Here is a 25,240-nt window from a genome sequence, read left to right as displayed (position 1 = left end):
AAAAAAAAAAAAAGAATGAATCTTAAAGTCTTTCAATTTTATGTTATACTGGGAAAGCAAAGCACTAACAGCTATTAAGAAATCTAAATCCACGTGGGAACAGACACGCCATCACCACTCAGGTGCCCAAGAACAAAGCTCCATGGAAAAACCCACATGAAGGGCGTCATCGTGACCACTGAGAGCAGCTGAAGTGTTTTGAGCTTGTCTGTGCCAGGCATTATGCATTCTTTCCTTTAACCTTTACAAAAGTCAAAGAAGTTGATACAAATATCACTGTTTTATAGATGGCACCAAACCGAGGCTGTTTCCCAATATGTTGACTTATAGATACTAAAGAACTGATGTCTCTGCCTTCGAGTACCTTGTATCGTTGATAGGTAAAAATAAAAATGAGAATATATTCAACAGCAACATGGAACACACAATGAGGATCATATAAATTAAATGCTATGTACAGAGCGGGGTGGCTGAGAAAACTGGAGATGGGATGGGAAGGTGTGAGAAGAGATTAATTTTTGAACATTATTTAAAAGAGAAGGATTCCACTGTATGCTAAGAAAAGCAGGGTGTTAGAGACTATTATTTTATGTGCCTACCTTGAGCATTTTACATTTAAAACCAAAATAAAACAAAACATGAGGTTAGTATTATCACTCTTCACATGAGAAAACCAGAGCTCAGAGAAGCTGGTTAATGTGCCAACATCACAAAGAAGCAAGGAACAGCGCCAGGAACAGAGTAAGGGAAACCCTCCAACTCTAGAGCAACAGTGTATAGATCTGAAGTGGGAATAGATACGTCAGGTATCTATTTTTAGGAAGAAAATGTGCTCACGTAGAAAAAAGACAATTTCCAGGATGGATTATTTTTAAAATGTCTCACTGGTGAAATTTGAACTAGCTCTGTAGATTGTACCCATGCCAAGTTCCTGACATTGGTACTGAGCCATAGTTATGCAGGATGTTAGCATAACTATGCTGGGTGAAGGGTACATGGGACCTCTCTGTGCGTTTCTTTGCAAAACTACCTATGAATCTGCATTTCAAAATAAAAGGATTTCTAAAAGTTGGCATATGATGATGGCAAAGACTCCTCCTTTTAAGTTGAGGTGGTAACTGATGGAGGAGCCTGATTCAGGAGGCTGACCCATTCACGCGGCATGAGAGTGTGCCAGCATCATGCCAGAGCCTCTCCTGCCAACCCCTTCCCACCTTTGGTTGGCCACAGCTAGAGGAGAAGCAGGTGTGTACAAACTCACATACTGAGTATTCATCATGGCCCCCCTACACCGTGCCAAGGGCTACCTGGGGATATGAAACATCAACAAGACACAGGTCTGGTCTGGGGGGGCTCTCACAGTCTAGTGGGAAGGGAAAGGCACAATCAATACATTAACAGTGGTCTGGGTCTACTGATGTTTCTCACAGAAAGTTTCACAGGTTACAGAGAGCCAAAGGAAGGCTCATGTCCTTAGACTGGGTTGGTCAAGGAAGACTTCCCAGGTGAGGCAGAATTTAGGCAGAGCCTTGGAGGACATGGGCCTGGCAGAAGGGCAGAGGAGATGCAGTCTTAGCAAGAGAAACAGTTGAGCAAAGGGCCACATGTGGAAGTGCTTTCAGAACCTAAGCTGGTCCAGGACCCTCTTGCAGGCACCTGGCACCTCGCCCCCAGTGTAGGGTATGCATTCAATAACATTGTTAAGGGGCTTAAGTAATATTCACAGAGACAACTTTTAAAGAGTGATCCTCAATATTGTCACTCCAAATAGGAATCATACCAAAATGTAGATCATATTTTATAGCATAGAAAGAACACACCTCAGAGTTCAGCCAAACTGGGTCTGTGAGCTACGTGACCTCAGCAAGGTCTTTCAAGCTCTCTGCCAGTTTCCTTGTCTGTGGGAGATGAGCAAAGCGCCCAGCGCAAGCTGGCACCCAGTAAGCTCCACAAATGGGAGCGCTCTGGTCCTCCTCAGCCTATTTCGTAAGTATTTTTCCTGTTGCTTAACTGTCATCATAATTATCATTTCAAATGTGTGCTGAAAATTTCAGTGAGAAGATCCACAATAATTTACAGAACCTTTTTCATATTATTTGACATTTGTCTTGTTTACACTTCCATGCTATTAAAATAAAGTTGGAAACAATGTATGTACATTATAGCTTTTTTTGTTTCCTGGATTATTTCCTTAAGACGGATTTTCAGAAATGGAGTCAAAAGGTACAGCTATTTTTAAGACTCAAGAACTTGAAAGGTCTCTTCAGGGACAGGAAAGGCCTGTGCACACTGGAGGGGGCTCTAAGCAGCAGGCTCGTGGGAGGTCTCAGGGCTTCCAGAAGCTCCGACTGCTCAGGTAAGGAGTTCACCCTTCATCCTGCAGGAGAGGAGAGTTACTCAAGGGCTTTTTGGAAAAGAGGGATAAGAAGATGAGAATAGTGTGTTAGGACGGGTGGTTAAGGGTCTGGCTAATTGAATTTGAGTTTAGAGGCATCACAAGAAGGGGAACCAACCATCAATAGAAAAGCAGAAACCAAGGCATAAGAAAATATGGGCCAGAGCCAGGGTGGTGGCCAAAAAGAACAGAATGAAAGGGCCAGATGGGCTGAATGCTGAGTAAGAACCACCCACAGTCACCACTGACAGAAACCAGAAGGAGACACGAAAAACTTGGACTTGTGACAGAAATGGGGACCCCACCCCAGTGGTGCTTCAGTAGCCACACTGGTCCTGGAAAGTGGATTAGAAACTCACATTACCACTGAGGAATGTGGGTATCAACAATATCACATCACCAGAGGGATGTGTAAGGTTTGAAACGGATCAACCACGAGGAACCAGACCAACTAGGGCCAGAGTCTGAAAACTGCCCAGTAAAATCAACCCACTGAGAAGCTGATCAAAAATCTGAAGATTTGTTAAGGACACAAGAATACAGCTAGGCAGGAGTAAGTTCCAGGGTTCTACACCACTGTAGGATGACTCTAGTTATCAGTAACAATATTTAAATAGTTTTGAATAGCCCGAAAGAGGATATTGGTGTTCCCAACACCATGACAAAAGTTTGGACAATGAATATGTTAATTACCCTGATCAGATCACTATACATTATTCATATCCAAACATCACAGTGTATGTACCCCATAAATATGTACAATTATTATATGTCAACTAAAAAAATACCAAAAAGTTATTCTGGAGATGGACAGCAAGACAGGTGCCTTCCGGATTCAGCGCGCTATTTTCCACATGCCTCCTAACTACAGGCACAGGATACACTTCTCCATGATGTTTGTAAACAAAGGAACTTGGAGTAACATTTAGCCAGCTGGCTGAAATGTATTGAATAGATAATTTGAGCACAAGCCTCATGGCATATTTTAGAGACTAAGTGACAATATGGAAAAATTCCTAGACCAGAGTGTTAAATGAGAAAGGTATGTACTAAGCTGTATCCACAGAAGGGCCCACACTATGGAAGTTATGATCACGTTAGGACAGGACAGGGACGTGCAGAGAAGAAAACAGCCTGGCCTGTGGAGGATCAAACCACAGTGAATCTCCTCCTTTGTTTCCAGTTCCATTAATGCTGTGTGGATATCTGCACTTGTCCCCCAGCTTTGTATGCATGCCCTCACAGACTGTCCCCCAGCCTGAGTGGTGGGCTCTGACTCTCTGAGCCTCTGCTCCGTCCCTCTGAGCCTCTGCTCCCTTCACCTGGTCCTGCCCCACTCCTTCTTCCTTCCTCAGTGCTTTGATGCATAATGGCCCATTCCTGCCAAATGTCTCCGGCACCCTGCTGCTAGGGGGACATTTCTAATTGAAAGGATGCTACTGGCTGTTCCGGTCTTTCTTTTATATTTTACCAGCCATCATAACTCCTCCAGGTTCAATTTTGAAATCATCAAAAGCCCCTGATAATCATGGGGAAAAAAACTTGGAATGGAATATTTAATAACCTTTATTTCAGCATGGTCTGAAATCAAGAGGGAAATAAAGCATTAGACACAGCACACTGTGGCCACCAGAAGCAGGTGACAGTTTTAATTAATGCACCTCCCTTGCCTTGTTTAGAAAGTGACTCTGGCTTGGCACCTGTAGCACAGTGGTTACAGCGCCAGCCATATACACCCAGGCTGGCGGGTTTGAACCTGGCCCCAGCCAGCTAAACAACAATGACAACTGCAACAACAAAAATAAAATAGCTGGATGTTGGGGCAGGCACCTGTAGTCCCAGCTACTTGGGAGGCTGAGGCAAGAGAATCGCTTGAGTCGAAGAGTTTGAGGTTGCTGTGAGCTGTGATGTTACAGCACTCTACTGAGGGTGACATAGTGAGACTCAGTCTCAAAAAAAAAAAAGAAAGTAAGTGACTCTGCTCATGAATCTTTGTTTTAGTCACTACTCAACACCTAATATCCAAATGCCAGAAAATAGGCTCGGGCTTGTAGTTCAAGTGGCTAAGGCTCCAGACACATATACCAGAGTTGGCAGGTTTGAATCCAGCCCGCCCAGCCAAACAACAATGATGGCTGCAATCAAAAAATAGCTGGGTGTTGTGGCGGGCACCTGTAGTCCCAGCTACTTGGGAGGCAGAGGCAGGAGAATCGCTTGAGGCCAGGAGTTAGAGGTTGCTGTGAGCTGGGATGCCACGGCACTCCACCCAGGGTGACAGCTTGAAGCTCTGTCTCAAAAAAAAACAAACAAACAACTGAAATACATGAGCCTTTAAACCCAGTTATCTTATAGTGGCGCCCCAAGATGAGCATGATGAGCATAGCTTGAGAACTCTAACTTAAAAAATGAGGCTCTGAGCCTTCCAGATACTCTTCCAGTCTGCATTTGTCGCAGCTTGCAGATGGGTGCTGTCTGTGTCTGTCATCTTCAAATTGTTATTAATGTCTCAGTATTTTCAGGACTCATTATAGCCTGTTTGATAAAATCTAAGTTTCAGCTTCTCAGCGTGGGCAGTGAAAACAGAGATCAGAGTAGGACACGGCTGTCAGCTTCCTCCGAAAAAATAAATAAAGGCTCCTTGGCAGGGTCTCAAACATAGGGGCTCACACTCACGGCAGCCCTGACCCTGCACACACAGTCCAGAAGAACCAGGGATCGGAGAACCACAGGCAGAATATGGATAGTATTCCTCCCCTCACTTAGAAGATCCATGTCTCTGTGTCTGCACCTGCTCATGTATGAGGGAAAAGGTAAAAGATGGATCTGGTGCCTTTGTTGGGAAACAACCTACATATTCATCAACAGAGGACCAAAATAAACCAGGGAACATCCATGCAATGGACTCTAGGCAGCAACTGAAATGAATGAAGTAGACCTATGAGTACTGCCCCAGACATACTGTAAATTAAAAAGGAGGCTGTAGGGGCAGCGCCTGTAGCTCAGTGGGTAGGGCACTGGCCCCATATCCCGAGGGTGATGGGTTTGAACCCAGCCCCAGCCAAACTGCAACAACAACAACAAAAGTAGCCAGGCATTGTGGTGGGTGTCTGTAGTCCCAGCTACTTGGGAAGCTGAGGTGAGAGAATCACCTAAGCCCAGGAGCTGGAGGTTGCTGTGAACTGTGATGCCATGGCACTCTATTGAGGGCGATAAAGTGAGACTCTGTCTCTAAAAAAATTTTTTTTAAAAAGTAAAAATAGGCTCGGCGCCTGTGGCTCAAGTGGCTAAGGCACCAGCCACATACACCTAAGGTGGCGGGTTTGAATCCAGCCTGGGCCTGCCCAAAACAACAATGACGGCTGCAACCAAAAAACAGCCATTGTGGCAGGCGCCTGTGGTCCCAGCTACTTGGGAGGCTGAGGCAGGAGACTCACTTGAGCCCAGGAGTTGGAGGTTGCTGTGAGCTGTGATGTCACAGCCCTCTACCCAGGGGGATAGCTTGAGGCTCTGTCCTCAAAAAAAAAAAAAAAAGTAAAAATAAAAAAGGAGGCTGCAGAACACACGTGGTATGATACCATTTGTCTGCAGCATTCACAGGCCAAACAAATTTGGCTTCTATGTAAATAGGTGTGTAAAACAGGCTGTGCACAAAGAAAGATCTGAGGGGTATGCGGTGCAGTGGTAACGATGATTACCAACTAGAGCTGGGGCCCAGGGATGAGGGAGAGGAGGTGAGAGGGGACTTAGGCTGCACCATCCAGTATGGTAGCCACTAGGACACTTTATGTGTTCAATAGCCACATGTGGCTAATGGCTACCGTTTTGGACAGCACAGACCTAGAGTATTAACAGCTTTGCAAAAGATCCTCTTGTATAGCTCTGACTTTAGAGTTTTAGTTTTAGGTGAATTTCTCCCCCCCCCCAAATGTTTTATGTATTACTCATTTAATTTTAAATAAGTATAATTTTTAATGTTTTTCCTATTTTTGTCCTCAGGACAAAACTCCCCATAAAATCTGATGGAAAAATTTTCTGGTTCAAAGATTTGGAAACCTAGAGTTACACACACACAGACACTGTTTTCTGCATTTGCTTAGCTCTGTTCTTTTTTACTTTTTTCTTTTAGCTCTGTACTTGTTGGGCTTTTGATGCCAAGGAGCTGATTAAAGATCCAGAAGTCATTTCATTTATTCATGCGAAGAAGGGAAGGAAAGTTCACCCCATAATATGGCTCCCGGGTATAATGAATACTTTGAATTAAAATCCCTTAGAGATCAACAGGCTTTGGAAGAGACTTTTCCCCTATCTGCATAAAGATAGGACACACCTTCCAAGAACAATTGTTCTTATTCCTATCCCTGTTATCTCATTATCCATTAGATAATCAAGAAAGAAGATCAAAAAGGTAACCACATCTGAACAGACCCTTCATAAGATAATGACTGTCTCCAATAAATTCCAAGAAAACTATTTACAAGTTAATTTCTGTACCCTGATCCAATCATTCTCCTAAGTAATCATTTATTCTCCCTCAAAAGAATTCTTCTTTTCCCTCTCTCATAACTTATCTTCCCAGGATTCCAAACCCCCACTCTTGTTGTAAACTTGAGATGGTATAGAACCTTCTGGACCCATTGAGAGATATTGGACGATCACTCTATGCTTCTCCTTAAGCACATGGTTAAAAAATTTGTATCCCTTTTCTCTTATTAATCTGACTTTTGTGTTTGTTTGGTTTTTATGGAGACAAGGTCTCACTCTGTTGCTCAGGCTAGAGTACAGAGTGTATCACAACCCACTGCAACCTCACTTGGTGCCTTCATGGAGTCAAGACCCTCAGCCCTCCTGAAGTTTTGCTGAAAAAAAAAATCAACTCACAAGAAGGCAGATTAAACCAAGCACAGTGGCTCATGCCTGTGATCAAAGCACTTTGGGAGGCCAGGGCTTTGGAAGGAGTTTAAGACCCGTGTGGGCGGCTCGGCACCTGTGGCTCAAGCGGCTAAGGCGCCAGCCACATACACCTAAGGTGGTGGGTTCAAATCCAGCCCAGGCCCGCCAAACAACAATGATGGCTGCAACCAAAATCAGCCAGGCGTTGTGGTGGGCGCCTGTAGTTCCAGCTATTTGGGAGGCAGAGGCAGGAGACTCGTTGAGCCCAGGAGTTGGAGGTTGCTGTGAGCTGTGATGCTACAGCACTCTACCCAGGGGGATAGCTTGAGGCTCTGTCAAAAAAAGACCCGTGTGGGAAATATAGTGTGTCGCTTGTCCCTACCAAAAATAAAAAAATTAGTGGGGTATGTGGCACATGCCTATAGTCCCAGTTAATTAGAAAGCTGATCTGGGAGGATCACTTGAGATCAGGAGTTTGAGGTTGCAGTGAGCTATGGGTGTGCCACTACACGACAGAATGAGACCCTATCTTAAAAAAAAAAAAAAAAAATCTAAAACCAAAAAATAAAAAAAAATTATTTATCATTATAAGTAATGTATTGGTTACATTATGGAAGGAAGTGCTTTGTGGGTTTTTGTGCTCCAGGAATCCCAATAAATGAGAGAGGAATTTTAAAGTTAATGTTTGTGTATGACTCTCTTTAAGGTGATCTGAGCTCCTCGTGGGAATTCATTCATCTGAATACCTACTACTTGGCACACTGAGGCATTCTATTTTTTCTTTAAGTGAACTATGGGGGTAAGAAACATTCCAATAAATAACTCCTACTCTCAAAGCCCTTCCAGCACAGAATCTATCGCCTAGAGAGTAGAATCTTACCACGGAAACAAGACAGGGTTAGAAATTTCAGCAGTGATTTGGCTTAAGTTTGGGGGTAAGAACTAGAAATCAGAATTTGGGATTCACAATACATTTATGCTTTCCCTTTTCCCAAAATATGTCCAGTTTCCTATTGCGGTCACCAGGCAGCCTATAAAAAGCAGGGTTACTCACCTCTAGCTTTCCAAATGAACACACAGTAGCAAATATAGAAACAGAGGAAGCTTCATTGTTATGGAGCCAAATTGATTGGGAGCAAAAAGTAAGTGCTTTAAATATACAGACTCACAGATTTAAGACACAGACTCTTAAAGGCTAAGAATCCAAGATCAGTCATTCCAACGCCCAAACGTATCATCTGAGAGACAGTCGCGGCATGCACCGGGTGCCAGAACACAACACAGGCTCTGTGCCCAGAGCCTCTGAAATGTAGAGCCAGGTCCAGAATGGTCATGGCTCCAGAGGGAAATTTCAGAAGCAACGCTTTTGAAATGTAAAACAGAATCAGTAGCAGGCACCAGAATTGTTTAAAAATGCAAACAAGTTCTAGGTTAAGCCCTATTAAAAATGCCAAGTAAGCAGCGGCCCAAGCGGAGCCAAGACCCATATTTAATGAGGCAGCTCTAGTGCACATGCGCATTCTGGAGATACCTGCACCAGGACGAAAAGTCCCTGAAGCAGATTCTACCCACAGTGACGAGCAAAGGGCAGGCGGAGAAAGAAAGCAGCTGGAAAGGGACAGCTCCTCTAAAAGCTCTACACGAGAAGCGGGAGTAGAGAATCCTTTGTCCAAAACCGAGCCTCAGGCCTCCGGAGAGGGTGGCCCTGTTCCTGATATGTTGTCATCAGAAAGGATTGGTTGATTATAAAATTTGTATTACAGTATCTCCAATTAACATCGACATCAGCTAACATTTATTAAGCTCTCGCTATGGGTCAGGAACTGTTAGGATGTTTGAATGCATTTTTATTTAATCCTCCCAGGATTAAGGCAGGGGTCTGTCTGTCCCCATTTTACAGATGAGGACAATGAGGCTTAGGGCAGCTGAGTAGTAGTTCCAAAAATCACATAACTGCTTCAAACTCACAGAATCTTCACACTTAACCCTTGCAAAGGAGACACACTGAGATTTATTCATTTCAATATGTCATTAGGAAAAATGAAATCCATTTTCAGCCAGAGAGTATAGGTTTTTGTGCAGAGATGTCACACAGCCAGCACATCATTAAGTAACAAGTGAATAATAAGGCCATTAAAGGCTTGGTGTTCTTAGGAGAATGACAGGACTGTGGGCTGCAAGGGCACAGAAGCCCCAAGGAGGAAATGGAAAAATCAATCCTTCACACATGCCCAGCCCTGCCTGTGATTGTGCTGAGGCAATGTCTCGGAGGTCTGGTAGAGCAGTGCTTTGTTTTGTCATTTAAGGTCCCCTGTGAGTCAGCAATGTCAACAGCAGTGCTCAAAAGACAGGCCTTATCCCCGATGGCCCTGCTTCATGAGCCCTTTGCCCACTGCCTTGCTGGTACCATCAGCCTCCCAGCTGCAACGGGCTGGACTTCCCCAGGCCATTTCCTCTACTTGCTGCTTAGCACATAAGCCGCCCTACGTGTGGCCTTGCCAAGCAGCTCTCAATGAGCCCTTTCACTAGAGTGCCGGGGAGCATCTTAGGCTGTGGGTCAAAGCCCTGGTGTGGGCTGGCACAGGCCCTGGGCTGCCTCCTAGTTTATCCTCCACCAGCACAGCAAGACAGCCCAGGGTTATTTGCATGAATATTTTCTTCTCTTCCTGGGTTTCCTACTGTTCTGTTGCATTATAAGTTACATACAGTAAGACGCACAGATCTTAAAGAGTTCAGCACCTTGAATGTTTCTGATCCCCTTACCCGGTTCCCCTTTCCAGGGAATCCACTGGCCCAACCACTCTATCATCACAGACTTGTTTTTGCATGCATTCTTACGTAATCACTTCTAAAACATAATTAGAAGAGTTTAGATAACAGCTACCCACAAGGCCTCTGATGAAGAAAAACACTATACAAAGTGTGAAAAACATTTTTTAAAAGAAAATTAAAATCATGTGTGATCCTATCACCCAGAAACTACCACTTGGTACTGTTCTAGTAGGTTTCTTTTGGGGCTAGTATATCTGTATGTATTATAGGCTGGCTCCCCGGTGTGACATTAGCTTTTTTTTTTTTTTAATTAAATACATACAGCTTGCTGTTGCTCACTTCAGAGTAAGCCACGCAGAGTTGCCAGTGTGAGAGGCAGCTTAGTCAAAAACAAACCTACAATTCAGGCTGCCAGCCCTGTAGCTCAGGTGGAGCCAACATCTGAATAGACATTTATTTTCTTCTGTGGAATCTGTTTTCCTCTCTTCTCCCCACTGCAGCCACACAGGACTCCTTTGGTGCCTTAGTTTTACTGCTAAGAGGGCAGGGCTTGCTTTTTGGAACCACCCCCTCCCAAGCTGAACCACCCCCTCCCATCTACCATTAACTCAACCCGCCCCTCACATGCACATGCACCATGTACCTCACATTTGATCAGCATCCCTTCAGCCGCTTTCACCCATAAATAACAGATGTGTCCTTAACCTTATTTATGTGCAGTTTCTTTCTTTTTTTTCAGATAGGGTCTCACTCAGTTGTCCAGGCTAGAGTGTACGGGCATCATCGTAGCTCACTGCAACCTCAAACTCCTGGGCTCAAGCCATCCTCCAGCCTCAGCCTCTGGAGTAGCTGAGACTTTAGGCATTTGGCACCATGCCTGGTTAATTTTTAATTTTTTATAGAGACAGGATCTCATTATGTTGCCCAGGCTGGTCTCAAATTCCTAGGCTCAAGCAATCCTTCTGGCTTGGCCTCTCAAAGTGCTAGGATTACAGGTGTGAGCACCATCCTTGGCAGGTTTTGGGTTTTTTTTGTTTTTTGGAGACAGGGTCTCACTCTATTCCCCGGGCTATAGTGCTGTGATGTCAGCCTATCTCACAGTAACTTCAGACTGGGTTCGAGCACCTCTCCCGCCTCAGCCTCCCAAGTAGCTGGCACTACAGATGCTTGGCTAATTTTTCTAGTTTTAGAAGAAAGGGAGCTCAAGCAATCCTCCTGCCTCACCCTCCCAGAGTGCTAGGATTACAGGTGTTAGTCACCATGCCCAGAGCCTGGGGTTTCTTCTTCTTTTTTTTCTTTTTTAAAGAGATGGACCTCACTATTTTGCCCAGGCTAGACTCAAACTCTTGGGCTCAGGAGATCTTCCTGCCTCAGGGTCCCAAGCTCCCGAGTAGCTGGGACTATAGGTGTGCACCACCACACACAGCTGGGTATCTTCTTTAATGAAATGTCTGGCCAAGTCCTTTACCCATATTTTCATTAAAGTTGTTTGGATTTGTTGAGTTACAGATGTTCCCTATGTATTCTGGATGTTAAGCTTTTATCCAATATATCATATGCAAGTATTTTCTCCTATTCTGTGGGTGGCCTTTGCATTCTGTGGATAGTGTGATTCACTACAGAAAAGTTTTAAATTTTGATGTAGCCCAATTGATAATGGTGTTCTAAATAAGCATCCATGTGGAATAGAAGAGAGTAGTGTGGAATAAAACAGAGCTGGTTCTTTTCTTAGCCATGCCACTTACAGAGCTGGGTGACCTTGGATAAAGCATTTATGTTCTCTGAACCTTATTATTCTTACCTGAAAATGGGAGAAGAATGGGGAAAAGGAATTCCCACCACACGGGATTTTTGTGAAACCTGAATGTACGTAAAGGAAGAGTGGGAACACCTGGTCCTTGGAAGACACCTGACTTTTACCCACCCCCTGCTCTAACATACTTGTCAGCATGGGTCATGCCATTGGTGAGGACCCTGGGACAGGCACTGAGTGAACAAAGGGAGCATCGTCCCTGTCTTCCCAGTGAGGAAGCTGATGCGTAGCCAGGTTACAAAGAAACTGAGATGGCAGTGCTTACACCCCCCTGGGACCTTTGGATAACTCCTGCTCTGGGGGCACCACAAGCCCCTGCTGCCTTAGCCATGGGGCAGACCAGCTGCCCTAGCCCCTTCACAGAATGTAAGAGCTGGGAAACCTTCCAAGTTTATTCAATCTAGCTCTTACAATTTAGGGATGATGGAACTAAAACTGAGAAAGGCTGAGAATCTTGCCCCAGTTCACACGGTGATGAAGCCTGAGTCAGCTCTGAAGGCCAGGGCCAACTCTCCCCCATCCCCCAGTCCAGAAATGTCCCTGATAAAGCAGTAGGACAGTGTGGCTGCCTCCCAGTGCTGCCTACACCTCTCTGAACACTCAGCCCTGTTCTCCGAGAACAGGGGGAGAAGAGGATGCTTGCAGCAGTCTGGTGGAATAGCTTTTGCACAGTCAGACGTGTTTATCGTATTTACCAGCCACTGGGCCCAGACCTGCTGGTAGGAGCAGGCATATTTAAGAGTTGGATGACGGTAACAGGAAGACATGCTGTTTTTTCGTCTTTTTGCTTTGTCTGTATACGGCCTGCAGCAAAGGTGCGCAGACCTGCTTTTCCGTACAGTGCTCCACACTCCAACAGACGGTGCACAAGGCGCTGTGTGGCTTATCAAGAACATCCTGGCTGGGCGCTTCCAGGCAACGGGAAACAGACATTTATTGACTTTGTGTCAAAGGCCATTTCATCTGTCTTGTTTTGTGAAAGAATAATGCACAAATGATATGAATGGGAATCCAAATAAATATTTACTTATAATTACACCATTAAATAACTTTCCTTTCTGGAGAAAAGATTGTCCTATATCCTGAGCTCCACAAACCAAGTATGTGAGGCATCTCTCTAACTGCCTTACCCATTTCAGAAGGTAGGCCAGGGAGCTGTTTCTCACGCCTAGCACCTCAAAGCGTGGAGGAAAAGTCAAATGCTATATTCTGGCATGTTCTTTATTTCTATGCAATTATGATCAATGTGGGGAGGCAAATAAGATGATAAAATATTGCTGCTATCACTACAGGACTCTCTTTGACGTTAGAAAAATCTCCAGCCCACCCTCACTACAGCCTGAAAATACAGGCTGCTATGTATGTAGGTATAAAATGGATGATATATAATTATTTTACAGTTCAAGGCAAACATTTGAGCTCTTACTACTATATGCCAAAGTTCTCTGCTAGATGCTAGGGAATAAAAGGTGATTAAGATCGAGATTGCATCCTCAAGAGGTTCATAGATCTACTATGTGGAGAGCAAATAACATTTGGCATGACAAATAAATGCAAAAAGACCAGTAAAGTGTAAAATCCAGTGGGGACATGAAGGAGGCTAGGTGGAGGCTACGGAGTTCTGGATTTTTCCAGCATCTGTGCTGTCCGCTTCTCTTCTAGAAGCAGCCCTCCTGCAGAGTGTTACAGAGCTTACGAGGTGCTGGGAACGCAGCTCTGTACTGTGAGTCGCCCTTTCTAAGCCTGCAGGCAGGCTCTTTATAAACATTTTTGTAATTCAGGGTTTATCCTTCATACACGGTACTGAGAAAGTCAGCATTTAAATCCAGGAATCTCAGTTATACAGGCAGTCCCAACTTACAAACATCCAACTTGCATACAACTTGCATTTATGTGAGTCTCCAAGTTACAAACATCCAACTGACGTATGACTTACAATTACGAGTGGGGGCTATCACATGGCTAGGCAAATGTACCCATTCCAACTTACATACAAATTCAGCTTAATAACAAACCTACAGAACCTATCTTGTTTGTAATCCGGTGACTGCCTGGACAGACAGACTACTCTGTCAGGCTAACGACATCCTTTAGGGTACTGAGCTTAAAAGTCCCCATGTGTGCCTGATGAGAGCCTTGTATAACACAAGTCCTGGATGTAAACAACGTCAAGTCTAATGAAATATTCAGTTTAGAATTCTTTCAAAGGGAAATTTGCTGTCTGGCATAAGACACTTGTAATTGCCAACGGGTACGAATGCAGTGTTTTCATCTCAAATGGAGCTTGGTGAATGCCTACTCAGGAGGCAATGGAGTGAATGGATTCGAACCAGCTGCGTGACCTTGGGCTAGTTATTGAACTTCTGAATCTCAGCATTCTCCACTCAACCACAGAAATGATAGCATCCACCTCCAAAGGGTTGTCCTCCATGGAGACAATGAGTAGAATGACATAGAATAAACATTGCTAAATTTTAGTAATGCATGCAGATTTAAAATTACGTAAAGATGTAGATAAAGATGTCACCTCTGGCCTCTTTGTGCCCTAAGAGATTTTTTTTGTCTTCCCAGTGCAATGTTGAGAAGGACAGTCATGGACCACTCATCTGTGGGTGGCCTTCTGGGAGACAAGGAAGTGTTCGAGGGAATCAGTGTCATGACTGTCCCCTCTCAGAAGACCAGTCTGGTGGTCGGACATCACTGAGGCAGGCTTACCAGTATTGCAGGAGCTTTCTATTTTTACATTCTTACTAAAAGAGTCTTCTGTCTAAGGATTTTAACATACATGGTCTAAATATGACATATCCATCTTTACATACAGGGATTGTCAGTTTCTGGAAAGGGTATAGCTATGTCTCAGAAGCATCCATAAGAATTGCTTAGACAGCAATAATACTACCTTTCCTAGGTGCAATATTCTGCAATGTAAGTACACAGAGAGAGACATTATGTCATTTGACCCCCTTACTACATCCACACGAGTGAGGCAGACTATTTGTCCCCATTCTCTGGGGGAACAAATAGGCTGATAGAAAGACGAACCAACTGTCTAGAGTCCTATGGCTTGCAGATGGTCACCAGGTACTTGGACCACCATCCCTCCCTCAGTTCCAATCTGGCCCATAGGCAACACAGCTTCACTGTTGAAGCATGAGAGATGTATTCCAAACAGGGCCTGCACCACACAGCCCAGTCCCAACTCTACCCCTTAGAGGCAGAAGTGGCTGCATCCAGACTGCCAGGACCTGAAGACATAGGGAAGGAGTTTTAATTCATAGCCAAACTATCACAGGAGCAGAAGCTCCTCCTGCCATAGAAGATTTCCTGGACGCTGCTCTTATCTAGGCCACACACTGACCATAGAACACATCTTTAAGAACACTGCCAATCCAGGCTTGTGTGTGACTCAGCCTGTGACAGCACTAAACTGCTCTGTCTGCCTGTCTGTCTCTGAAATGTATGCCCAGGCTTCCTTGTTTTTCATGCTCTGGAGCTAGAACTCCTAGAATCCCAGCCTTATCACATAACTGTGTGGCCATAGGCAAATTACTAAAACTCTCAACATCTCAGTTTTCTCATTTCTAAAATGGGAATAATAATCCTTCCTCACAGTGTTTGGGGACATTAAATTGGTTAGGATGTTCTCAGCACATAGTTGTGCCCTGAGAATGAGAATGGAAGGTACAGTAACAGTAATTGCAGCATTATTCAGAATATATCTGAGGCTGAAATGTATAGAGGGTAAGAAGTTACAAAGAAGCAAATTTAAAAGATGACATCTAGCTCAGGATCCATTCATTCAACAGGTTTTTGAGCACCTACTGCGATCAGTATCAGGCTGTGTTCTCCGCCCTAAAGTTGCAGAGAGAACAAGAAAGATGAATTCCCTGATTTCAAGGACCTTATAGTCCACTGGGGGAAACAGACAAAAGAAATGTCTGATAGTGATAAATGGCCATGCAGTGAATTAAAACAAGGTACATAAATTAGAGCAACCAGATGGCCTCCTGTGAAGGCAGGAACAGCTTCTCAGGGGATGGACTCTTAGACCACATCACCCATAGAAAAAGAAATAACATCTGTGGCTGCAAAGGGTCTAAGACCCTCGGCAAGTTCAGCTTATGGTAAAGGTGAACCAGGGGCAGGACCGGGGCAATTTCACTGTGGGGAATCATTTACTAAACTTCTCTGCAAACTCACATCTAGTCTAATCATAACACCCTACAAATGGATACAGAACAGATTAAGGTGACTGCATTTTCAAAAGAAATATCTAATTTAGAACAAGGTTTATGAAATATTGCCTCTTTCAGGATGAACTCCTCTCAGGTCTTAGCATCTCAAAAAGCAATATTTGTCCCAGGCAATTGCATTAGAAACATTTTGGCTCTAAAATGATGCCAATGAACAATGGCTCTCACCCCTCTTAATTTCGGCCTGCAAGACGCTCAAAACTGAATTTGCAGTAGGACCTACTTGTATGCATTATTTTTCTGAAATAACATTATTCTTGACTTTCTTTTTTTCTGTTTAAGATTTAGCTGTAATCTCTCTATTTGTTGTGGTATGTGTGTGTATAAAATGTATGCCCCAAATCTTCTTTAGAACAGGTTAGATTATAATAAATTTATAGCTGTAGGTAATTTAGTATCTATTTTAAAATCCACTGTTTTTTATATCTGCTTATATAACCCACATTTATGTACCATGGAAATTTTTTTTTTTAAGTTACAATTTGCTTTATCCTCCCTCTTTCTGGTGTGTGTTGTGCACACACGTCTGCACACACACACGTCTGCACACACACACACGTCTGCACGCACACACATCTGCATGCACACCGTCACGCATGGTTTTCTTCTTAAAGCAGCCAACATCTTCCACTGCAGATGCAGAGTAACCTGTAGTTCAAAGCTTTCTCAGCCTTCAGTCCACCACCTGTGGACTATCTCATTTAATTTTTTGCATGTTTTACAACTTGTTTGCCCAAGATTAAATTCTAATCATTTTGATGGAAAGGACCTTTGTACACTTTTGTATCCTCGTGATGCCCTATGTATTAGCACACATAGCTGGTACTCCACAAATACTTGATAGCTTGTGTCTGCTTTCTTCAAAACACAGAGCATAAGGCAAACAACCAGCAAATAGTCAATCCCTTCAACTAATAGAGCACTCACACGCCCATGACAAGTTACTAAAATGCAAATGGTTAAAAACAAAGTGTTTAGCTTCACTAATAATAAACGATGTAAGTTAAAAGTGTGATACGTTTTCTTTTAAATTAGCAAAATGAGAGAAAAAAATCTCAATATTTAACGCTCTTGAGAGTAGAGGGAGATAAATACTCTCCTAACTGCTAGTGGAACTATAATCGACACAAATTGAAGGCAATTTGACAATACTTCATAGTTCTTCAAAATATTTATATACCTTGACCAATTCATTTGGAGGGCTACAGCATAGGGAAAAATTCAGGGGAAAATTCCAAAGTTCAGAGAAAGCGTTAAGCACCAGTTAGTTCTCCAAGGATTAAAATACAGAAACTTTATGGGTACCCCTGAATGTACTCTTAGGAAATTAAGACATCCATTCAGTGGACTGTTAAATAACCATTAAAAACAACAGCCAGGGAGTTTTTATTAACTTGGGGGGGGGCATGCTTATATTCTAATGTTAATTTAAAAAATGTAAATGCTAATTAATGGCTTGGCACCTGTAGGTCAAGAGGCTAGGGCACCAGCCACATACACCGGAGTTTGTGGGTTCGAATCCAGCCTGGGCCCGCCAAACAACAATGACAACTACAACCTGAAAGTAGCTAGGCATTGTGGCTGGCATCTGTAATCTCAGCTACTTGGGAGGCTAAGGCAAGAGACTCGCTTAAGCCCAAGAGTTTGAGGTTGCTGTGAGCTGTGACGCCATAGCACTCTATCCAGGGTGACAGCTTGAGACTGTCTCAAAAAAAAAATAAATAAATAAAGTGCTAATCAAAAAGTAGAATACAAAATTATACAAAATGGATGCTTTCAACCACACAAACAAATGCATGGAAGGAAAGATATTAAAACAGTAGCAGTCATTATATTTGTTTATGGTTCACTGTATTTTGCAGATTTTCTAGAAGAATTGAATTTTTTAATTGGATTTTTCCTTTGTTTAACATAAAGAACAGTATCACCAACACTGGTCTTAACCTCATGGAATGTAAGTTTTATGTTGCTTATTTTATTTTTGCTTTTATAAAGAAACCCCCGCCCCCAAGAAACAGAGAAGAGAGAGTTGAAAGGAGAGGGGAAGGTAGGAGCAGCTCTTTTAACCTAATTATTTTCTGCCATAAGGTGGACACTGTCATCACCTTTTTAGAGCCAAGAAAGGGGCTCAGAAATGCTCAGGTCCAAGGGTACCCAAGGGGCAGAGTTGGAGTTCAAACCCAGGCTGTGGGGATCTTGGTGCTCCCCAAAGCCAGGATTGAAAAGAAAGAGAAAAGAAAGGGCAAAAGGAGGCGAGTTCAAAATCACATCAGTAATTTGTATCATAATAAAAAAGGTTGGTGTTAGTGGGCAGAATTGTGGGTGATTTTTTTTCTTCCTCCCTTCTCCAGATTTCCTGTAAGATGATATCAACTTTTTATTTATGTGCAAGAAGAACACTTCAGCCACCTGAATTCACTGAACTGTGGGCAGCAAGAGAGAAAAAAGGCTCTCACCCAGGTCCCCTGGTACAGGGAAGAAAGGAGCTGGGGCAGGGGGTGTGAGAGAGGGCAGGCCACACAGCCCCCACATACACAAGCACACAGCACCATGGGGCTGCAGAAGCCCCAAGACTTGGGGGAGAGCTCAGAGTGTGTGTGTGTGTGCACATGTTGTGCTGTGGCAGATGCTTATGGGGCAGCTGTCTCTGGAGAGTTCTGCAGAGGTGAGACTTTGCAGCCTGCCTGGTCCTGCAGTTTCTCTACACCACTCACAAAAGTTTCACCCACTAAATAGGATGCTCTGTCAAGCACATTTCCAAAAAGCTGTGCACCACTGCTATTTCCTGACAGTCCATATTCTCAATCCCAAAGCAGAAGGACGTGAGTGGAGGACGAGGCAGCGCTCAGGGCTGAGGAGGAATCTTTAGAACCGCTTTTGTTTCAGTGGGATCAGGGTGCACAGACTGTGGCTGGGGCGATCCTTTCCCGTCATTCTTCATGGCTGGCTGCTCTGATTCTGGAGGGCACCATTTCTCAGAGTGCCGGGTCTCATCTCAGTGGGCAAACTGGATGCTCTTGGGCAAGGCCGAAGCCTCCAGCCCAGGTGAGAACAGGTAAACTCTTAGTTATATAATTCTAACAGAAAGGAAAACGAACAGGAATCTAATTTTGCAGAGAATTTGCCAATCATCTTCCCACTCCAATAAAAAGTACTTTCATTTTTTCCATGTCCCTTGTCAATCCATGTTCCTAGGATTCCCACACAAGATTGTGGAAAGTCACTGGGTCCTCTTGGAGAGCCCCTGCCAGAAAGTGGCTGAGATTTAGGAGACAGCAGGGGTGAGTTTGGTGAAGGAAAAGAGATGTAGCTTACAGGCTTGGTGGCTGGCCAAACGAGGTGATCTGTATGTCTACGTGGAATAGGAGGTGACATAAACAGGCATGTGCAGGCACTGGCAGAGAGGAGGCAACAGAGTAAAAGCCTAGGAGGACCTAAGGGGACCAGCTCTCAAGCAACCTGTCTTGTAAGCACAGAACCCCTAGTGATGGGTCATCACAACATTGCCTGCCTTTGAGCCTCATGACAGACCTGGGAGGTAGATGGGCTTTCACCATTTTCCACAGAGATGTCATTCCCAGAGACAACCCCACTTGCCTAAGGTCACACAGCTGTGACACGGCTCTTGGACTGAGATAGGCTGAACCTAGATCTAAGATTCTTTCTCTCCCAGATAGCACTGCGCCCTCTGCAAAAGCCAAGGGGGCTCAGCCTCCCACAGGCTCAAGGAAGAAGACTGAGCTGTGGAGGGCAGAGGTAAGGGAAGGAAGGGAGCAGAGGGAAGATGAAGACCGTCCTCAGCTAATAAGATGGGAAGACAGAGGCAGAGTATCCGTACTCATAATGGATCAAGTCACCAAGGTGCAGGGACAAGGGACCTTCACCTAAAGCTCTTACTGGACTTCCAGGTCCATGGGGCTGGGGGTGCAGTGGTCACTGACTATTAATTAATAAAACCCCCAGGGTGGCGCCTGTGGTTAAAGGAGTAGGGCGCCGGCCCCATATGCTGGAGGTGGTGGGTTCAAGCCCAGCCTCAGCCAAAAACTGCAAAAAAAAATAATAATAAATTAATTAATTAAAAAAAATAAACCCCCTGGTAGCATTTTCCTCATGAGGGTTCACCTGAGGCACTGGGATGAGTGATGAGTAGAGGGCTGGAAGCACCATGCCAGGAGCCCCCAGTCATCATTTTGCCCTCTAACTCTGTCATCTTAGACAAATTCGTTGGAAAATGAGGGAAAACAAGAACAATTATAAGAAGTCTATGATCCCAGGCCCACCTCCCTACGCACGTTAGACAGATCTCTTGGAAAATGAGGGGAAACTAAGAATAATTATAACAAGTCTATGATCCCAGGCCCACTTTCCTACTCATGTTGGTTTCACCATTCTGTTGGCTTCTGGGCAAAGAATGATTTTAAGTATCCCACAGACCTTTCTTTTCATAAAAGTCAAGAACATCCTAACATCCTGAGGGAGAGTGGGCTTCCTCTCACACCTCCTAAGACAAGGCTTGGCACCCTCAGTACCAATCTCCCACCTAGCACTCCTGTGACTTTCCTTTGCTGCAGGCAACTGCCCAGAGGATTCCTTCATCATAATCTTTCTATGAATCATTCCGGGTAAGTACCATCTGTTTGCATCTGGGGAAATAAAAACATAAAAGAGAAATGAAAAATCTGTGGTATATCCAAAAATAGCACCCAGATACGATGGCTTCCCAGTTCACCTTTCTGTACTGTCTGGCTCTACCTTGTGTTGCTTCATACAATGGAAGCTGGCTGGGACCCTCAGCTCTCAGGATCTCAGAGGTTAGCAAATTATCTCAGTCTAAATGCAACGAGGTGGCCCGGCAGAACCAGGGTTCCCAATTCTGCCCCATTCTGATGAGCCTGTCCTAACTCCTTCCCCACTGCAGGTGCCCCTGCAGTCACATGCTTTTGTCAAATGATCTGCAGCTTCAGACTGCTCCCTCTGCAGAAAAGAATAGAGGGAAAAACAGAGAGTGAAAATAAATACATATATATAGCTCTCTTCTGGAAACCTCACAACCTCCCAGCTTATAAAGCATAGGCAGCTTGTTACCTCCCCCCAGAGTCTTCACTGGACAGCAGCACAGCCTGAGGTCCCCCTCCCCTTCCCCACCTACCTGGTCCTTCCAAGAGAAATAATACTTGCTAAGGGGACCTGCTGATGTCTCACCCTGAATGAGAAATGCTGATGTATTGTCAACTGGGCAGGGAAGGAGACAGATTAAAAAGTTGAGTCCCTCTCTCTCTTTTCCCTCTCCCTCTTTCTAAATAGAGGGGCCCACCAATTGCTGAATCTTTCCATTACACTCTCAGCTTCCTCTGCCTCCAACAAACTTTGTGACTCACAGTCTGTTCGCAGAGTGAGGCAGCTGAGCAGCCTTAGTGATGGGTTAAATTGGGAATTTGCTCTTCTCCAGACACTCATCCCTCAGGTGCAGGCTGAGCCCCCTACCTCACAGTGGGGGTGGGAGTCGAGCACAGCTCCAATTCTGGCCGTCCCTAGAATAGCTGCCAGAGGCCTGGGTTATAATGGACTCGTGTCCATTGGGACCAAACATAAGCCCTTGGAGGGACTGGGGCCTGGGTAATGCAGTCCATTCCTAGACTGGTCTGGGTCTCCAGTACTCCACTCGGCAACGTGTTGTTTTGTTTTGCTTTGTTTTCACCCACACCGCCTGCAAAACCAGAAGACTTCCTGGCAAATTATCAAGCAGAGCAGTGCATCGTGAGGGTCTGTCTGGCTAACTGTTGCACAGCAACTGAGGGGATGGCTGCGGACGAGGGAAGAGAGGTCAGAGCCGAGCTGCACCCTCTCAGCAGCGGCCCCTCCCTCCATCATCGTGGAGAGCAAATCTGGAAGTTAGGGAACCTGGATCCCGTGGCCCGGCGGCAGGGGCAGCCAGAGGCCAGGTCCATCCAGGGAGGCGAGATGAGGCTCCCGGCACCGGCTCGCTCTCCGGCCCTGTGCACCGCTGCCGCCGCCTCCCGCATCCTCGGAGCCGGGCACAAGGCCGGCAGCGAGCGTCTGCGCTCAGCCCTGGACCGGCTTCCCGCATAAAACTCCCAAGCACAAACCGCTTTTGTTAATTCTGCAAATGTAGTCACACGACCACCTCCACCGACACTCCCTGTCTGCTCGGCTCCAAGGGAGACCCGCTTCCCCCATGGTCCCTGGCCCCCGACGGACCACCGCCCACCGCCCCCAGCGCCTGCACACGACGGGCCGAAGGAGGATCCCAGGGCCCCCCGGCTCCAGGCATCTTTGTCCTCTCGGCATAGACGCGCGCTCACAGAGCGGCCGAAACAGCCCAGCCGGGCACCGAGTCGGCGCCCTCGCCCCACGCCGGGGCCACGCAGGGGAACAATGGTCCGAGCCCTGGAAGTTTGCGGGGTCGGCCCCCGCGGGCCGGAGCCCGGGCGCGGAGCTCTCCTTACCGTACATCTCGGCAGGGCGCGCGCCTCCCGGAGGCCGGCGTCGCCGCGTCGTTTCCAGCCAGCCCCCGGCGGCGCCTGCCTTTCATTCACAGCCCGGGCGGGGGCTGGCGGCGGCCGGCGGGGGGCCGGGTGGGGCGGGAGCAGGCGCTGGAGCCGGCCGCAGGCGGGACGGAGCCCGGCGCCGCGAGCCCATTCAGCGTGAGGCTGCCTGCGGCCGCCTGAGCTCGGGCTCCCAGGCCGGCTGCGGGCAGAGGGCGGGGCTATGCTAATATGGCGCCCCGCCCTCCCAGCGCGGCCAACGCGCGGCCGCTCCGAGCGCCCCGCCCCGCTCCGGCCCCCAGCGAGACTCCCAAACCCCGAGATGCGCCTTTTCTGAAGTGTCGCCTTGGGTGCTTCGTTTACCTGGAGCACCCACTGGCTCTCCCTGCTCACAGGCCCGCCGCTGTGATCTCCCCCGACCTGCAAGCCCCGAGGTCAGAAGGGGAACTGAAGCTGCAGGTGGACCCCTTCCTTGACTTTGTCCAGTCTGAGTCAGCTGAGCCGGGGGCGCAAGGACTAGGAATTAGGGAACAATCTCTGCCCTCCCTTGGCTCCCTTACCCAAACCCCACTCTCTACTGAAGCCCTCCAGCCCTCAGCTGTATCCTCTCAGCCACTCTTTGGTCCCGTACTTGGTACCGAAGAGCGTCCTTCCCGAGCTAGGTACGCAGGAAACGCCCCCAACTCCCAGCCCCCAAGAGCTGCAGGAAGTCCGCTTGCCTTTCCTCCCCCAAATTATAGGTGTAATTCGCAAGCTTAGCCGCCAGGCCTCTCCAGCTGTGCCCCCGGGCCGAAATGAATTCCAGCTCTCCACCTGCCTCGGCCCTATGAGAAACAGACGCAGAGGGACAGAAGGCTCCTGCCAACGCCTGAAGATCTCTTAGCTTAGCTCAGGACTTCCCTACGGCTTCTTGCCCAACCTTCTTCTCCACAGGTCACGCATTTCCCCTGACTTACCATATCTATTCCTTAGTTTCTTGCCCATATTGATATTTTTCCTTCCTAGTAGAAATATTCTTCTATTAGAAGTTAGAGAGTTCAGAGAGGGAGGGACCTTAAAGACGGTCTAATGCTCTTCAATTGACATCATATAACCTTGAGAGGTTAAATTGTGTTCTACTTCCTCAACACACTAGGCTGTGTGTCTGCAGGCCAGCCATCCACCCCCTCTGAACCTCAGCTTCCTGCAGGACTGATAGGAATAAAAACTACATGAAAGTATACAGTGGGCACTCACATATCTTCTTTTCCTTCCTCATGGCCCAAGGGAAGGCCAGAGTCAGAGAGAGAATTCAGGTTGTCAGCTTGCTGGACTCCTGAAACAGTGCTCTCTCTGCTGTACCCCAAACCCATAATCCCTATTTGTCCCTGGCCTCACCCCTCCATCTCCCTTGCTGGTCCCAGGTTTTGTTCCCATTTCTTTAACTCTTTAACTTTCTTAGCGGCCGGCCAACCACAGGAAATTCTGGGATGGTTCCCAGAGGAACCATCAGGCAACTTGCAAAGAAGCTCTGTCTCTGTTCTTCATTCCCAGGAACAGGCTAGGTGGGTTTGAGGCCTGCTGAGAGTCAGACTTGAGCCAGAGCACAATGGAGAATCTAGAGTCTAGCTTCATCTGGGCACCTAGAGGTGCTCCCTTCCTACAGTTTTTGTTCAACACAAAATAGACTCATGAAACACTGGTGTGTGCAGCTCAGAGGGAAATGTAGAATTTGTCTTCAAGGAGTGAAATGTCTCACAGGGAGCATCAGAAGAATACTGATAAAAACATTACAGGACAAGGAAGAATATGGTCAATTCTGCATAAGAAGCACAAACCTCTATTTAGATAACTCAGAGGGCTGATAGTGTAATTCATTATTTTTATCAACTATTTATTGATCACTCTCCGTATGTACCAGGCACTGGATGATACTGGAGGGAGACATGGAAAAATTGTAAGGAAATCTTCTAATGCTGATTTAGGCACATGCACGGAGCAGGGAAGAGTTTCCTAGGGAAAAAAAAAAACCCCACTCAGTAGCCTTTAAGAATGGGTAGAATTTCTAAATGTGGAAATAATACAAATAATCCAGCCAGAGGGACTGAATTTTCCCGGGTTTGGAGATGGTGGAGGGTAGAAAGTACAGGAAACGCAGCATGCCATCCCACCTGGCTGGGGCAGAGCCTCGTGTCAGCTCTAGGGTTGCCAGATGTAGTAGAAATATAAGACGCCAATGTAGTTTGAATTTCAGATAAATAAGGAATAATTTGCCATGTATGCTCCATGCAGCATTCGAGACATACTTACACCAAAAAAAAAGTTTTTGTTTTCTGAAACAGATTCAAACGTGTTTCATTTGGCAACTTTAGTTACTACCATCCTTTGGAGGGTGCTTCTGGATCTCCATGACTCAGCCAGGCCTAGAGTAGGCCTCCCCTCCATGCTACCAATATGTACTCTCATATAGATCTGACCAGCGTGGGGCTCCTAAGGAAAAAGGTGCAGGGTCACTTGGACCAGCCTGTACCTTTTAGCCTGGGAGCTTTTGACAGAGGGCTGAGGCCCTGAACATACAAGCCTCTCCAACCCATGGATTGCCTGTGAGAACCCTGACTATAGGCACCTATTC

At 45.9% G+C, this 25,240-nt stretch overlaps 1 protein-coding gene across 1 annotated transcript in view; it reads right to left on the bottom strand.

The window, feature by feature from the left end:
* EFR3B (EFR3 homolog B) overlaps positions 1-22,440 on the bottom strand; it is a 92,792-nt gene extending 70,352 nt beyond the window's left edge. The window contains exon 1 of the mRNA XM_003787441.2: positions 22,231-22,440. Within this exon, the coding sequence (XP_003787489.1) occupies positions 22,231-22,432 (202 nt within the window). The 5' untranslated portion in view covers positions 22,433-22,440. The remainder of the gene's footprint in view (positions 1-22,230) is intronic.
* Between the last annotated feature and the right edge of the window lie 2,800 nt (positions 22,441-25,240).

This window comes from Otolemur garnettii, unplaced genomic scaffold, assembly GCF_000181295.1.
Source record: "Otolemur garnettii isolate 467f Iridium unplaced genomic scaffold, OtoGar3 scaffold00022, whole genome shotgun sequence".
NCBI lineage: Eukaryota > Metazoa > Chordata > Mammalia > Primates > Galagidae > Otolemur > Otolemur garnettii.
This window is presented reverse-complemented; position numbering and strand designations above follow the sequence as displayed.